This window comes from Carettochelys insculpta, chromosome 5, assembly GCF_033958435.1.
Source record: "Carettochelys insculpta isolate YL-2023 chromosome 5, ASM3395843v1, whole genome shotgun sequence".
In the NCBI taxonomy this organism is placed as follows: domain Eukaryota; kingdom Metazoa; phylum Chordata; order Testudines; family Carettochelyidae; genus Carettochelys; species Carettochelys insculpta.
In genome coordinates, this window is record NC_134141.1 from 12,272,917 (window position 1) to 12,290,285 (window position 17,369).

General features: G+C 43.4%; 1 protein-coding gene across 2 annotated transcripts in view; it reads left to right on the top strand.

The window, feature by feature from the left end:
- The window catches only part of ECPAS (Ecm29 proteasome adaptor and scaffold), an 86,175-nt gene that overhangs the window by 20,786 nt on the left and 48,020 nt on the right, over positions 1-17,369 (top strand). For both annotated transcript variants that reach the window (XM_074994686.1, XM_074994685.1), the window contains exons 5-16: positions 465-614; positions 5,051-5,222; positions 5,951-6,090; positions 8,010-8,091; positions 8,331-8,450; positions 8,622-8,707; positions 9,271-9,349; positions 12,826-12,875; positions 13,394-13,460; positions 13,559-13,681; positions 15,893-15,996; positions 16,811-16,934. In XM_074994686.1, coding sequence (XP_074850787.1) covers positions 465-614; positions 5,051-5,222; positions 5,951-6,090; positions 8,010-8,091; positions 8,331-8,450; positions 8,622-8,707; positions 9,271-9,349; positions 12,826-12,875; positions 13,394-13,460; positions 13,559-13,681; positions 15,893-15,996; positions 16,811-16,934 — 1,297 coding nt within the window. The remainder of the gene's footprint in view (positions 1-464; positions 615-5,050; positions 5,223-5,950; positions 6,091-8,009; positions 8,092-8,330; positions 8,451-8,621; positions 8,708-9,270; positions 9,350-12,825; positions 12,876-13,393; positions 13,461-13,558; positions 13,682-15,892; positions 15,997-16,810; positions 16,935-17,369) is intronic.

Genomic DNA, 17,369 nt, shown 5'->3' on the forward strand with positions numbered 1-17,369 from the left:
TCTTCCTCTACTCTAGTTAACGTGAAAGGGACTCTGACGATGGAGGATCAGAGCCCAAGTTTTGAACAAAAGGTGTGGTGGTCTCTGTGAGTCGCTCTTTGGTAGCAGTTTCTGAAGCTGCATTTCCTGTTTGTGTGTTGACATGGATTCACATATGTGCAAAACAGCAATGTTCTTAAAAATGCAGACATAGATAATTAATTTTTATCCTTCATTGTGTTTGGTTTTTGTTCTTTCTAAACATGGCCCTCCACCTTCCAGTTTGCTTCCTCCTTTGCCTCATTAGGCATATTGGTTACCAGATGAAAGCTGCCAGAATAGGAATCTGATACATTTTTAGTGAAATAAGCAGTTGGTCTTTACAGTGCAAAAAGTCTAAATCTCTGCTATACAGTTTGTTTTTAATGCTAAGAAACAAAATATATTTTTGTAAATTAGTTGCAGTAAATGTAATTGTTTTTCAGCCTAATGCATCTTCTAATACCAACCCTTTTTCACATGAAATATCCTGTGGAACCTTCAAAAGCAGCTTCTCCATTTAATCTTGCTGAAAAACCAAAGACTGTACAGCTGCTCTTGGACTTCATGTTGGATGTGCTCCTTATGCCTTATGGGTAAGTGAGGGCAAGCTGCAGGAAACTTCTGTAATGCTTGGAGTATCTTGTGTCTAGTGAAAGGTTTCCAAGGCTACATAATGGAGACTTTTTTTTAATGCGTCTTCCTTTACACCCCCCTTCAAATTGATGAAATCTTGATTCAGGAAGGTACTTAAAGAGGAACCTTGTTTTAAATTGGTGAGTTATCCTGTCCCCATTCAGCAAAGTGCTTTATTGAACTGAAGTCTTACAAATTTCATATTAACAAGAAGTCCTGTGACAACTTACAGACTGACAGATTTTTTTTGGAGCATAAGCTTTCGTGGGCAAAGACCCACTTCTTCAGATGCGTGTCAGTTGCATCTGATGAAGTGGGTCTTTGCCCACGAAAGCTTATGCTCCAAAAACTCTTTTAGTCTGTAAGGTGCCACAGGGCTTCTCATTGTTTTTTGCGGATACAGACTAACACAGCTACCCTTCTGATATAAATCTCATATTGATGTTTGTTGGGAGATGGATTAAGCCCTTAAAGAGGTAAACTGTGGTGTTTAAATGATAACGCTTTTACAATAAAATAAAAATCAAACTGTGTTCTTGTACGCTCATCCCTCGTTTAATGAGTACTTGACTTACGAGTACTCGCTAAAACGAGGGAGACACATACCTACCAATGTTCACTAGATGAGTGAACTTCCGCCGCTCGTACGAGCCAGCTGCTGGTGGGGGCTGCGAGACCAGAAGCCCCACGGCTGGCTCTGCTCCAGCCACTGAGACCCCGGCGGGGGGGCGGAGAGACCAGCAGCCCTGTGGCTCGCTCCGCTTCAGCCATGGGGTCCCCGGCGGGGGGAAGGGGATGAGTCCTGCAGCCCCCCAGATGGCTGCACTCCAGCCACTGGGTCCCCAGCGGGTGGTGAATTGGACAGTCTCGCAGGGTCCCCGGCAGGGGGTGGAGTGGAAGGACTGGCAGGCCTGCGGCTGGCCCCACTCCAGCAGCGGGACTCCCGTGGGGGAGTCCGGCAGCCCCATGGCTGGCTCTGCTGGAGCTGCAGGATCCCTGGCGAGTGGGGGACAGCAGCGGGAGAGTGGCAGCCCCACAGCTGGCTCTGTCCAGCCGCAGGGTCCCTGGCCGGGGCATGGGAAGACCTGCAGCCCTGTGGCTGTAGCCACGCAGGCCGGGGCATGGGGAAATCCCACAGCCCCCTGCCACCGTGCCAATATTCCCACAGCTCCCTGCACAACCCCCCCACCTGCTCCCAACACCCACCCTATCCTGTTCAGTTCCAACACGCCCCCCCATGTTCCTCTGGTGCAGCCAGGAGGAACAAGCAGCCGCCACCTCCATCTGAGTTGCCTATAGGTTTTTGCCTACCCTCCCTCCCACTCATGTCCCCAAACTGTCCCCAGCCTTTAACCCCGCTCCCAACCCCAGATTCACTTACTTTTCAAAAGCGGTGCCAGCTGCTGCCCCTCCGAGCACTTGGAACCAATCAAAGTCTTTTACACGTATTTTAGTAGGAATTTAGTGTCCCTCTTATGAGTTTTCGCCTATGAGCAAAAGGTTAGGAACCAATTGTGCTCATATAGCGAGGGATGAGTGTATCTCCCTGGTGTGCCTCCCCGCCCATTTCTGCGTTTGTTTCTGTTGGGGCTGATACAGCAAGGTTCTGAGCACTTTCAGCCACTCTAGATAGTAACAGACAGTGAAGGTTTGATCTCATAGGATCAGGCCTGTAGTGATAAGATCTATGTTGTGATTTTCTTCTCATTGGAGATGTCATAATCATAATTAACAGCTGGTGTTGGTGTGTGTATCAACTCCCAGAGCATGTTTGTGTATGCTCATTTTCAGTGTGCTTTTACTGATCTCACTCCTTTGGAATATGCATATTTAATAAATACCTTTCAAAAGCCGCTTCCCATCTTATTCTTTGTGCCACTTGTTTATGTTGTTCATGTTTGAGCATTGGCCTGCTAAACCAGCATTGTGAGTTCAATCCTTGAGGAGGCCATTTAGGTATTGGGGCAAAGAGATGTTGGGGATGGTGCTTGGTCCTGCCATGAGGGCAGAGGACTGAACTAGATGACCTCCCGAGGTCCCTTCCAGTTCTTGGAGAGGCGTATAAAGCAGTCACTTGGAAGGACGTTGGAAATTATTCTTAAAAGCAGGACTTCCCCCATTCACGTGCAATCAAGTGACAGCCAAAAGGTGAAAGGTGGGGAATTCTGATGCACATAATTGAGTTAAGGGATGTCCTATGGTAGTACAGTGGGATTGTTCTCTTGCTGCACTTTGAATGGAATTTTCAAAAGCATGTAAGAGCTCTGGCCAATATTTTCAAAAGTAACCAGTAATTTTTGGGGACCCAGCTTGACCCATCTGTAAGAGGCCTGAGTTTTGGAAAGTGCCAAGAAGGCATCTCAATTTGGGCATCCAGATTCACTGGCTATTATTTAAAATCTTGACCTTTGTGTGGAAACTGCTAATAGCCATTTGTAACTTTGATTTACCTTTTGGCATAAAATTACTCTGTGGTTATACTTCAAGGGTCAGATTTGGTTCAAATGTTCTGAAGTTGTGGAGCTGGTAAATCTGCCAGCAATGAGTGCTGTGTAAATTTACTTTGATCATACAGTAGGGTCTCAACATTTGCAAGGATTCTGTGTTGAGAACCCTCGCGAATGTTGAATTTCGTGAATATGGCAGCCGCTCCCTGCCTGGAGCCCTGCTGCTGGGGCTCCTGCCCTGGGTCCCCAGGGAGATGGCAGCTGCTCGTGCTCCCCGCGCCAGGGCCCTGGGGAAGCAGCCGCTCGTGAATAATTGAATTCATGAACCTTAAGTTCGCGAATGTTGAGGCCCTAGTGTATTCTGTTGTATTTAGTGGCACAGCCTGTAGGGGGATGGAGTAGTGCAATAGAAGGCTATGGCTGTTGAGCAGGCAGTACCAAGTTTCTGTATTCCTGGACTGCGAATGTTTTTTTGTTCATTTTGTTTATAAGTGGTTTCTTTTACAATGTTCTGATACTGGAATGAGTTACCAGCTCTGATTTCTGTCCTTAATAACCTACTGAATGGTTGCCGAACTGTTCTATCATCTTAAATTTTAGTGGTAAATATTTCCTGGAAGTTTCAACTCACAACAGGATATAAAGAAGGGGTTAAAAGACCAAATTTAAACCATGTGTTTAAATTCAGTGCACCATAGAGCATTCCCTAGAGCTGGGATGACCATTCTTCAACACTGCTGAGATTGTCTGCCTCTGACTTCTATGCTGTGGTTTTTCAGAGCAGTAGTAAATTGCTCACCTTGTGTCTGTGCCACAGATCTCACATTTTTGTGCATGTAGCTGGCTCTGTAGCACACAGGAGAGTGGTTGTCACCCTGGACCCTCAGAGTGCATGTGGGTGGTTTCAGAAAGTCTTGGTGGGTCACTGTCTTATCATTTGTCAGCCCTGGGACTGGAGGTGTAACCTCCAGGGCAGGTAGAGGTACATGTAGCAAAACTGGAACTAGCATGATAAAAACATAAGGGCAGTCACTTTAGCTCAGCCACACAAATAAGTACCTGTGTCCTGGGTGTGATGGTACTTGCTGGGCAGCTACACTGGTGCTGCTAGCACACCAGCTCCATCGCAGCTAGAGCATGGTCATTTACCTGAGCTACCATCAGTACACCTACCCATGTCTGAAAACACCTCTAGTTCCAGAGTTGATGTCGCTTCTGAAGACCAGTGCCTGAGGCCCCTGCCTCTGAGTGCCTCAGAATTTGAATTCTGTGGCCTCTGTCCAACTATCAGCAGTGCAGGGTTGGGGTTGTTTCTAAGGGTGTGTGTGTGTGTGTTTTAAGTCACAGCTCTCCCCTCCCTGCATGTCCAGGGTTGCCCTCTCAACATAAAGAGGCCTGCTTTGGTGCCTTCTTTGTGTTTTCATGCATCCCAGCCTCCTCTTTGAAATTTGAGGAGATTATACAGGCTCCAGTTAATACTTGTTTCTCTAACATCTCGAAACCTCAATTCTTAAGTCACCGACCCATAAACCTGCTAACGGACACCAAACTACCTGGCGTCGTGCTTGTCTCTCAACAAACATTTAATATCAGAGTAGTGTCAGGAAGGCTGGATGACTGGGCCTTTGTTCCTTTTGCAGTGTTTACAATAGTAGACTGTGCTGGGAAGTATCATCTGAACTACTTGTTCAGTAAACTACATTTTTTGATGATGTGTTCGCTTACTGGCTAAGTCTGACTTTCAGTGTCTCCCTGTCGCCAATGGAACTTGGCAAGGCTCTGCTGTGCATTTTTAAATAGTTTTAGTTATGTGTCTGATTAAAAATAAAATATTTAATGGGGAGGGGGGCATTACACTTATTTTGATCACTTAGATGCTTGTAACGAGGAACTGACTTCAGTAGCGTAGGTTTAGTCAGTCCACTTGAGTCTTTCTTTTTTCTATCCAGATATGTACTGAATGAATCCCAGAGTCGCCAAAACATGCCCTCTGCGCAGGGCTCTTCTTCCTCTAGTACTGCTGGAAGTTCTGGGCTCCCTCAACCTCCTCCAGGGATGAGCTTTTATGCAGCCAAACGGGTAATTGGAGATAGCCCATGGACACCTGAGCAGCTGGAACAGGTAATGCAAATCACATGGGCTCTGCAGGTGTATTAAAGGGGAAATTCAGTACAGTGATTTGGTGGATATAATGGCTGCAACATGCAAGGAGTTCACAGTGTGAAAGTAAATGTAGCATTAATTCCAACAGTGGCTTGTCCTGCTTGTATGTAAAGCACAGGATGTCTGACTAGGTCTCTGTGTATCTTTGCATTAAAGCACCTACAAATGATTAGAGTGAGACAGAAGTCCAAGGGTGCCACTATTGAGCTGTCAGCAATTTTTCATGCTAACTTTAGAATGTATTTTTAGAACTTGTGAGTGAATGCCCAGCTGAGCTCTGGTTTTTGTCTGTGTCTTCGTCTTAGCTGTAACTGAGTTTAACTCTTCTCTCAGTTAGGTTAAACCTCTACTGCAGACAGACTCTTTGCCACTTAGAAAGCTTCTCCGATGAGGGCATGTTGAGGAAGTGGAAAGAACCTGAGGTTTTGGTCTTTAGGATTATGATTTCAATCTGCTAAACCTTTACATATGTAACCCCAAAGACACTGAGACCACTGACAAGGAAGAGTGAAGTCTCTCTGCTCTACAGCCTTAGCTGAGGGTTAGCTGGCTTTTAGCTCATGCCACAGAGCACATGACTTTAGCCCCTAAGGTTGCACGTTCAAGTAGGTCTGTCAATCCTACACATGCATATAGCATGTCTTCTGGCCAGTCATTTTCACTCTCTCTTCTACATTGATGAGCAGTGCAAGCTGGGGATAGTCAAGTTCATTGAAGCAGAGCAGGTTCCGGAGCATGAAGCCGTCATACACCTAGTAATAGCTTCCAGCGACACCCGGCACAGCGTAGCAACCGCAGCGGACCTGGAACTGAAAAGCAAACAAAGGTAATGGCTTCTGTTTAATTCTTGAGCATTGGCGGTTTCTAATAATGGTGATAATTTATTGCAGTTCATGCAGCGGACCTGAAAGGGGACAGCAACTTCCTTTCAGAGTGGTTGTGCCACTGGCATTGTAGCTCTTTCACTTGATACTTTTTAGTGGCACCATTTAGGACTCTGTGGTACCCAACATAGCTTACCACATGGGAAAGATACACTCCCCTATAACCAGCGGGATAAACATCCATTGCCCTGTGCAGTCATCATAGTTGACAGCAGCAGCTGTGATCCTGTTAACTCCATCACTTGCAGGGTGACTCTCTTCCCCAGTTAAAGTGAGCTGGAAATAATGCTCCTCCTGGATGAAAATCTGGCTCATGGGTAGTTGCTGCTTTTTGAATCCCTTGCTAAGCAGGAGCTGCTCCACTCACATGGCAAGCAGGTTGGTGTTCAAACGGCATTGTGGTTGCAGCATAAACAAGCTGACTTTGTTCTTGGAGCTGGGTTTGCTAGCCTGTTAAACAGGTAGCAGGTTTAAAACAAGCAAATAGGTTTAAAACAAAAATATAAAGAAAATAGTACTTCACGCAAAACACAGTTAACCTGTGAAACTCCTTGCCAAGGGATGTTGTGAAGGTCAGGGCAACAAGAGGGTTCAACAAAGAGCTAGGTAAATTCATGGAGAATAGGTCTATCAATCGCTATTAGCCAGGATGGGCAGGGCTAGTGTCCCTAATTCTGTTTGCCAAAAGCTGAGACTGGGCATCAGGGAAAGGATCACTTGTTGATTACCTGTTCTGCTCACTCCCTCTGGGGCATCTGGCATTGGCCAGTGTCAGAAGGCAGAATACTGGCTTAGATGGCTCTTTGGTCAGACCTAGTATGACCATTTTTTGTGTGTGAATGAATTCTGTACTCAAGACAACATGGGGCTAATGTTATTGGTTTGAGCCAAGCATTGCATAAACAAGTGCTGTGGAGTCTTATCCACACAACATTACCAGCTCATCTCAGTCATGGCAAGAAATTTTAATTCATTGGAACAACCTGCTTGAGGAAGTTTTTCCATTCTCTAGATCCTGTGTGTTCATTCCCCTTGTGGTGGCATTCTGTGCCCCAAGAACTGCATCTACGTACAGTGTGTTCCAGCTAACACATTCTATGCTATATATGCAGCTGCTAGAATTCCCATATGTTAACCCCATGTTTAGGGAACAGCCATTACAGCCAACAGTGTGGTATGTTCTGACTTGACTTCCTGCATCTGTGGTTATTCACTGATTTAGTTACAGGCTTATTTGGCTGTGGCTGCCACTGTTGGAAGTTCATCATTTTACACTGGGGTGGAACAGTCCATGGTCAGTGATTCGAGCCCAGCTCAGGTCTATAGTGACACATTGACTCTGATCAGATGGCTGTTCGGTGGCCTGTGCTAAACAGGATTGGACTAAATCTCAGCTTACAAAGGTCCCTGTTTCTAAAACTGCTGTAGGGATTGCCATCCTAGTTGACAGTTTCATTGGAGAGGCCAAGGTTGAAAGAGCCTGGAGCCTGAAATGTCTTCTCACCAGTAGGATTGTCTCAGCCAGGTCACAGTCCAGGCATGATGGCAGAAGGTTGTGGTATCTAGTGCCAGATCCCCCATGTCAGTAGAGAAGGAAGAAAAGGGCACAACTGTGGGTTTTTCGTTGCTTATTTGGAAAGCAAAAATCCATTTGTAAAGTACCTGGACTTGAGGGCTTTCTTGTAATATTTTTTAAAATTCTTTACTTGATGACTGCAGATTATATTTGGAGTGGAGTGGTGTAATTAGCCTGCACTTGCAGTTAATTAGTTTTTTTTTTCAAAACATCGCACAGTGCTATAAAATTTATTTTTAAATAATTATGGCATTGTTTTAACATGTTGCTTTAACAATTCTTTAGCTTAATTGACTGGAATAATCCTACTATCATCAATAAAATGTACAAAGTGTACCTTGGGGATATACCACTGAAAACTAAAGAGGTAAGACTTTTGTTCTTCTTTTATTTGTGATGATATATTATTTGCTTTGGTTTATTTGCTAGACAGGGCACCCATTTAGTTTGCTTCCTTTGATCTTTGTTTTTGCTGAACAGTTGTTGTTGAGTTAATAACTTTTGGTTTTTGAAAAAAATACACACATTCATGAATTAACAATAGCTCAGAAGTCAAGTTCGTTGTAGCAACATCCAAAGAAATATTTTACACCTTGTTTCTGCCAGGGAGCTGTTCTGAAGCCAGAACTGAAACGAGATCCAGTCAGCACCCGCGTTAAATTAAAGATTGTTCCTCATCTTCTACGTTCCAGACAAGCTGCAGAAACATTCCCAGCTAATATTCAGGTAACACCTTCACTCCATAGCAGCTAGTTATAATACTTTTACACTAATTGTGTAATTCTTCTGGTGCCTAGAAAAGAATTGAAATTTAACTATTGCTTGTGATGGCTAGGGAAGGATAAGGGTGCAAATAATATTCAAAAATGTAAGCCAATCTCTTGTTGCTTTCACCAGGTGGTATACGATGGACTCTTTGGTGCAAATACAAACACGAAACTCAGAACTCTGTCCCTGCAGTTTGTACATCATATTTGCATAAGGTAAACAACTTGGATAGTTTATGGTAATTGATGCAAAACTAAAGCAATTTGCAGAGACATCTTTGTGTGGTAAATAAAGAATATTTAATTCTATTGAATATGGATTTTAAAAATACTGTCTTTCTGTATGTTAAGCTGTAATGCAGGTTGAACCTCTCTAATCCAGCATACTCTCATCTGGCAACACCTGTGGTTCAGCATGATTTTAGGTAGCTGGATCTCCACTTATGGCTGTGGCCAAGTTTTCCTGTGGTCCAATAAATTTTGTTTACAACTCTGTATTCTGTCGTGCTGTTTTAGCTGTAATTTTACCCCTAAATGTCTTCTAAGAGCCCAGTAAGCAGTGGAAGTGTTGGTAATGCTGCTAGACAATATTGACCTTCTGCAGTTTGGCAAATTCTCTAATTTGGCACCAGTTAGGTCCCAAGGGTGCTGGACTAGAGGGGTTCAACGTGTACTAGCAAAACAGAGAAGATGGCTGTTATGGGAAGCAATTGTTTTTTTAGCAGCAGGGACTGAAGGAGGTGCAAAGAATGTTAACATATTTTTCTTGTAAATTCCAGTTGTCCAGAAAGTAAAATAAAGCCACTAGGTCCAATGCTCTTAAATGGCCTTACGAAACTGATTAATGAATACAAAGAGGTGAGTTGAAAGGCTTTTTGCAGTAGACTCTTTATTTATTTATTTATTTATTTATTTATTTAGAGAGGCAAGATGAGTAAGGTAGTATATTCTTTTGAACCAACTTCTGTTGGTGAAATAGATCAATAGTAGTAGTTCCAATACAGTGTACTATCTCACACACCTTGTCTAATATCCTGGCACCAATAAATCCAGCGCTGAAAGCATTTACTTGTCTAGATTTATAAAAAGAAAAAAATATGGCTACTCTGTTTTGTACTGATCAGATTCTTAAAACCTCATTACTCCTGTGTGATGTTTTATTTTAGAAGAATGTGTGAGGAAATATTTTCATGAGCAGCTATGTCTGAGGACAGGTGATCTTTTGGTACAGAACTGTAACCTGGACTAGATTTCCCGCTCTTCCGTAAATTTACCATATGATCTTTTGCAAACCATTTGGTTGCTGATCTTGCAAATGCTTTGCACATGCTTGAAGTTAAGCATGTGAGTAGTCATGTTGATTGCATGACTTTAATGGGACTACTCATGTACTTGAAGTTGTTTCACTCTTTTCCAGGACTGGTACTTCATTGTCTCTTGCCCAAATCCAGGGAGATACTTAAACATGTGTATGACTTTGAGTATGACCTTGATGTCATTCAGTGCCTGCTGAAACTTCCTTGTGATGGTCTTCAGATGGTAGTTCCAAGTAGCATGTGCTACAGTAGTTTAATATGGAAGTATATAGTACTTTAATACAAAGTATTGATTAATATGTGTGATCTGCATCAGAGGGGAGAAGTTCTAATCTTCTGCCCAAACAATAGCAGAGGACTGCATGTAGACATAATTGCTGCTTACCTCCAAGAATAGCCTAGGGGCCAAAAGTACCTTTAGATTGTAGAGCACATTGCAGGGTATGTCCATCTCTTGACAATGGAGGGAGTGGAATCCACTTTCAGCAGATCCTCTGGATGCTCTCCATTCTGCATCAGCAACATCTCACTCTGCGTAGAGCCTGCAAAGGGCGAACTCGGACACGCAGGCAGGGTCTGAAGAATCAAGGGTTGCAGAGCAGAGAGGATTGGTTGCGTTTTGCTGCCTTTTTACAAATCATTTGTTTAACAAGTGATGTTGAACAAAAAGTAACCTTCTAATTCAGGATGGTGCTTGTTAACTGATGCCAAAAGCCTCCTGGAGGTATATTGTGCGTGCAAGAGAGAGCAGGAAAATAACAGGGTAGTAGGGGAGGGAGGCAGCCAGAGGATTAGGTGAGGAAATGCAGGAATGTTAATTATCAGAGAGGTAGCCGTGTTACTCTGTAGCTTCGAGAACAACAAGAAGTCTTGTGGCACCTTATAGACAGATATTTTGGAGCATAAGCTTTCATGGGCAAAGACCCGCTTCATCAGATGCATGAGTGGGGGTGTGGTTTCAGAGGGGTATTTAAAGAGTCGCGTCTCAGTAAGAGCGAGGGCCAGAGCTGACAAGGTCTATTCAGCAAGGTGGAAATGGCTCAGTATCAACAGCACTTATCAAAAGAGGAAAAAACAAGTCGGATCAGACAGGGGGATGTGAGCCTTTGTCAGAGTCTACAGACATCAGGAATGGTAATGTACAGAAGCCTGTGGGGGAACACTTCAATCTCCCTGGACACTCAGTGGCAGATTTAAAGGTGACAGGTCTGAAACAAAAAAAAAATTTCAAAAATCAGATGGAGAGAGAAATCTCTGAGCTGCAATTTATTTGCAAATTTGACTCCATTAACCATGGATTAAACAGAGACTGGGAGTGGCTCGTGGCTTACAAAGGCAGTTTCTCTGCTCTGGGTGGTAATATCTCCCCTTTAGACTCTGACAAAGGCTCACATCCCCGTCTGATCTGACTTGTTTTTTTCCTCTTTTTATAAGCGCTGTTGATACTGAGCCATTTCCACCTTGCTGAATAGACCTCGTCAGCTCTGGCCCTCCCTCTTACTGGGACCCTGCTCTTTAAATACCCCTCTGAAACCACACCCCCACTCATGCACCTGATGAAGTGGGTCTTTGCCCACGAAAGCTTATGCTCCAAAATATCTGTTAGCCTATAAGGTGCCACAAGACTTGTTGCTCTCGAGGAATGTTAATGTTGCTGAGACATCGGGGAGTTTGGAAAACAAACAAACAAAAAGCATTTGTGGGTTACTTACAGATAACAGGGAGGATACTGCAAGGGTTAGAGGGTTGTCAGTAAATACTGGGTGTATAACTTAAAAAGGCTCCCTTGGAAAGGGAGTATATATTGTCTGTATAACTTAAAAAGGCTCCCTTGTGTCCGCTACACTGATAGTACTTGTGGAGTCTCTTTTTAAACCACAGCGATGCAGGTCCTATTGGTGATGGACCAGGCTAGTACTGGTGCGAATATTGTTTACTACAGCCATTGTGGTAGCCCTTGTGAATCACAGTCCTAAACTTAGGCTCCTTTGTGCTAGGCTCTGCATGGGCCTGATTCCAATACCCTCACTCAAGCTGAGAACTTGTATAGGAAAAAAAAACTTACTGCACAGCAAGCTGGGGTTAAATCTACCATGTGTAGACTTCTGTGCACTAACTTGCTGCATGGGTCCTGCTGCCATGCACTGAAAATTCCTTAGTTTGCAGCACCAGGGTTCCCGCAGCCAGTTATCTCATAGCAGACTTATGGGAGTATGACTGACACCTCAGCTTGTCATGTACTAGCTATTCGTCTTGACAAGCTCCATGTAATACCTCTCTCCCTGTGATATCCCACTGAAGTCAGTGGGACCTGAGGTGTAGGGTAGGGTACTACCAATCACAACTAAGGGTATCCCAAAATAGGATGCAGGCTTTCCCCAGCTCATTTCATAAAGCAAATTTGTGATTTTTCTTTTTTTCTTTTTTTTTTTTTTAAAGCACAGTATTGGTACCCAATCTTTTTAGTACAGTATTAGTACCCAAAAGGCTGTTAGATGCTCTGATAAGGAATAGAGGTGGGCATTAATTTCCTTATAAAGGATATGATTTGTATACATATAAGAAGCAGTTAGATGGATGCCATTGGAGCAAAGAGTTTTAAATAATTGTTGTCCCGGAGCCCCTGAAACTGTTGTGCTGTTGGCCCTGTTGGAAATTGATTGGGATCAGGAGGAAGGTATCTGTCACTTGCCATTTCATGTACCTATCAAATCCCAGCAGTTTTTCCTTCTTGGAAGATGAATGCAGCTCTTTTGTCATAATTTTCTAGTTTTTTCTGGAAGAGCATAACACATAGCATGTTCTTAATTTACAAGGTGCTTTGCTGTAGAACTTGATTAGTTTCTGCAACTCTGTCCCTGGAACACATTTAAAATGTTAACATTTAAAGGTATAAGTGTTACAATATATAGTGTGTGTCTCTCTCTCTCTCTCCTCCTCCCCCCCCCCCCCCCCCCCCCCCCCCCGCCCCCATGGCTCCCTCTGCTGACTTGGCTCTTTATTCATTTTATATTCAAGGATCCCAAACTGCTGGCAATGGCCTATTCCGCTGTTGGAAAACTTTCCAGGTAACAAAACATTTTAATTAATGGGATGTCAGGTGGTTTTTCAAAAAAAACTAACTGCCAGCAGGCAGGTAAGTTCTGTTGTGCCACATGGGCTATTGGCTGTGGAGTACAACTGTCTTGTGACATCTCCACACCTTGTAAAATAGCATGTGGTCATTGATGGTTATGCTAGGAACACCTAGTGGTAGTTCATGGAAGCATGCGGAGAAGATATAAAAATGTCTCTCTTTAGACTGGTGCAGCTCTGTTAGTTCATGGTTTTTAGCACATGAATCTCCATGATTAATGTGTTCAGAAGCGGCCATCCAAGCTGGCTGTCTCACAGAATGCCTGCACTGCTGAATGGTCATTAATCGGAACAACTGCATGGGGGTGGCAATGGATAATTCGGAACATCTTTTTATGCTGATAAGATTAGGCATCAATGTTGAGGTGCGTAGGAGAGAAAAGCAGAGTTTGGATTTGACTTTGCTGTCGTTCTCTTTTTTCCTAAAGCCACCTCAAATTATTTCTTTCAGCCGAATGCCTCAGCTGTTTACCAAGGACATTGCTCTTGTCCAACAATTTTTTGAAGCTTTGTGCAAGGTAGGTGATATCATAGGTTTGGGAGAAGGTGGTTATTGAAGTGTGTATTTGGAGGGACACATTGGAGAGTAATACATCCGCTTGTTTTCATGTTGCAGGAAGAGCCTGATACCAGGCTTGCTATTCAGGAGGCCTTGTCTTTGATGGTTGGAGCATATAGTGGTTTGGAAGGAGCACAGCGTACACTTATGGAGGCTCTTGTGGCTTCATACCTAATAAAGGTACTTCCTTAGAGATAAAGGTCACTTCATAAAGAAGAGCTGTCCACATGATATCTCGTGTAGATCTAAGAAAATGGCTTTTGGCTAACAGAAATTTTCACCAAAAATGCATTTTTCAGGGCTCTAAATCCTATTTGAGCATGGGGAATAGTTTTGGTAAAAAAAAAAAAATTTTTTTTGTTTTTTTTCAGAAGCGTTGAAATGTTTTATTTAGATAATGTCATTCTAAACATGTAGTTTGTTTTGTAAAATGGGATTTTAGTTTCATCGAGCACTCTCCTCCCCCCCCCCCCAAAAAAAAAAAAAAAACCCTCGATTTTTTGGCTCGAAACTACTTAAACCTTCCTATGATTCACTCAGCTCTAATCTCCTGCACGAGCGGTGAGCAACCTTTCCAGTAAGGTGTGCCAACATGTGACCTTTTATCTCCATGGCCTGAGTGCCGGTGATATTTTTAAGTCGCTAATAGTTCTATTTACAACAGCTTTATTAATAAATAAATTAAGGTGCAGAGCTTTACTGTTTAGGTGGTGGGAAGTATTAGCTGGTCTTCTGTTAATCCAGGGGCTTTGATCAAGCTCCTGGCTGCGTGGTGGAGGAGGGGCAGGACCGAACTCCTGCCTCATGTGCATGAAAATCAGCTCAGATGCCGCTCTTGGCACCTGTGCTGAGGGTTGCTGACCCCTGTCTTACACTGTCTCCACTCTGGTTAGAGATGTTGCTCTCTTCCGTTTTCCTTGTACTGTTAGATTTGTGGAGGGGCTTTCCTTGTAATGGCGGCAATGGTGCCCCTAGCCTCCGATTGCCAGAAGTTAGGAATGTGTGACAGGCAGAGGGAAAAGTAAGTGGTTGTGCCCTGGTGCACAGCACTGGCAAGACCTGGCTAAACTGCAGCAAAACGGGCAGGGCGCTACTTAAGAGCTGCAGGGACACGGGTTGTAATAGGACAGTACCTGTAAGGAATTATAAGTTACTTTTACCTCCAGAGATAGGGCAAACATCATTTGATGATTGATTTTTTTCTTGTTCTGCTCATGTCCTCTGAGGCACTTGGCGTTGGCCACAGTCAGAAGACAGGATACTGGGCTAATTGGAGCTTTAGTCAGACCCAATCTGGCTCTTCTTGTGGTCTGCCTAGAATAATATCAGTGCACCTTTCATTTTTTCTTCAACATTTCCCTGTATAAATGCCTGTCCTTTCAGAATTGCTTGCAGTTGTGCAGCTAATATGCACATGGAGGTACTGCAATTGTATAGGTAGTTGTGCACACCTTTCCTGTGATATGCAGTTATCTGTGGAAAAACTAGGTGTACAAATGCATGACAATTTTGCCCATGCAATTCAAAATATCTGGGCCTGAAGACAGGGTTCTTTTTAAAAAAAAAAAAAAAAAAAAATCCTATATCTGGAGAGTATATGAGACTTTGTGGCAAGACTGAAACTTACTGAGCTAATGGCTTTTTCACCTCTCTGGATGCAGTTTAAATCCTGTTTATTATGGGCTAATCCTGCAAATTCTTATCTTGTAATGGCTTAGATGATGAAGGACTTGAGTTATGGCCCAGGATTTCCCCAGGGAAGTGTGTGCATATGTAATTACACACTGAGCTATCACTCCCATCCTGTGCTACTACAAAAACTGGTTGTGTGTGGGTTTGTTTGTTTGTTTTTTTTTCCTCCCCAGATTCTTGCTGTTTGTAACATGGAGGGCTCCTCTACACTAGCCCCCTCCTTGAAGGGGGCATGTAAACGAGCCAGATAGGTGAACAGCAGCGAGGTGCTGCGCTGCATATGCAGCACCCTGTTAGCATAATTCTCGCTGTGTGAACTTTGAAGTTGCTAATTTCGAAGCGCCAGCAAGCAGTCTAGCTGCGGGCACCACAAAGTACCTGCGCAACTTCGAAGTGCCCTTACTCCCAAAACGTTTTGGATAGTTGAGTGCCAAACAACAGAACTTTTACTATAGTGGAACCAGAAGCTCCGACCAAGACCAAGGCTCGCTCTGGCACTGTACAGGCACATACATCAGTTTGTCTGGATCAGTAATTAGTAGGGGAACACAATTATTTCCTTTTCCTACTGAAGTAAACTTTTTCTGTTGTTGAAGCTATTTAGGTTCATCTTAAGGTTTTTCTTTCATGCAGTTACATTTTGTCTAATAAGCTTTCTGTTGTGATGAGCTAATGATTTTTTTTTTTTTCCTTTTTAAGCCTGAAGTCCAAGTACGTCAGGTGGCTGTGAAGTTTGCAAGCACAGTGTTCCCTCCAGATCACATTCCTTCCAGATACTTACTGCTTTTAGCTGCAGGAGATCCGTAAGTTTCAGGAAATGTTAACTTTGCATCTTGATTAAAATAAAAGAAAAAAACAAGGCAGATTTTTGGAAATTGGCCTTTGAGTCGTAGCAGTAATGGCAGACTTTCAGAGACCCATCTCTCTTCTTTATCTTGACAAAACATAGAAGAAGAAGAAGAAGAAGAGAAATCACAAGTATTCTGACAGAACGTCTTTTAGTATTTTTTGGAGGAAAAAAAAAAAGCAATGGATGGGAAAGCGACTCTGTTTACCTTAGGTGTGGGTGGAGTAATAATGTGAAAACTTGAAGTGCTCAAGATTTGATTTACCAAATTAGCATACAATTAAATAAAACTAAACAAATCTCTTAACAGCTAGCACTGCATTGCTTAGTGGTGCCTGGGGAACTGCTGGTTCAGATAAGTACTTAGTGGGAGAACTGGCAGTGGGAGTGGGTCAGGTAAGGGAAAGGGCCATAAAATGAAAAAAAGGAAAGTAAAACTTCTGGAGTGGAGGAATAGGAAGGCTGGAAATGGATTGTGGTGTGTATATATTGATTTAGGCACTAGCTTGGTAAGATGGGGGGTGGGGACATATAGGTGAGAACAGGGCAATGTGAAAGCCAAAAAGGTCTCTCATTAGCCAATTTCCCTTCTTCCAAAATAAAAATACCTGTTTATTTTTTGTAACCTTCTGCTGGTTTTCTGCAATGCTTAATTTTTTTTCCGTTGAAAGCCTCCCATCCCCCTCAAAAATGTGCTCTCATTTGTGGAATAACACTTGCTCTGTGCTTGTGTGCAAGTGACTTTCCTTGCTTGTGTTTCCTCTTAAAAGCCGGGAGGAGGTACATGGAGAAGCACAGCGCGTACTGAGGATGTTTCCTGGTAAAAACGAGAAGGAAAGTGCCGGCAAACAGATGCCTTCCTTCCCAGAAATGGTCCATTACATTCAGGACAAGGTACAGCAGTGTGGGTGATCACAAGCCCTAGTATAAATTCTGCTGCAGTAATGATTGCAGGCTTTTTTTACACCTAAGAAAGTGGGGGTGGTAGTGGAAATCCAAATAAAGAGTGGATTTGAGATCACAAGAACCTTCCTTTCAGTTGGTCACCTTTGCAGACAACTTCAGCAATGAAAACAAGGGTTAAATAGGACTCTTGAAACTGATCATTCAAAGTAACCCACTTGAGGCCAGCAGGGGAATGTGTTGGCCAAGTAATGGGGGAAACTTGCTCTGCTGCTGCTTGTTCTGAATCTCTTGTGTGGGGAGAGGAGTTGGGTGACCAGCCTGCAAAACTCAGCACATTACACAAGCAGCTACTTCACATGCACTTATTGGGTGGTCCAGAGAAAAGAGGAATACATTGTGTACAACGTAAAAGTATATTTGGAA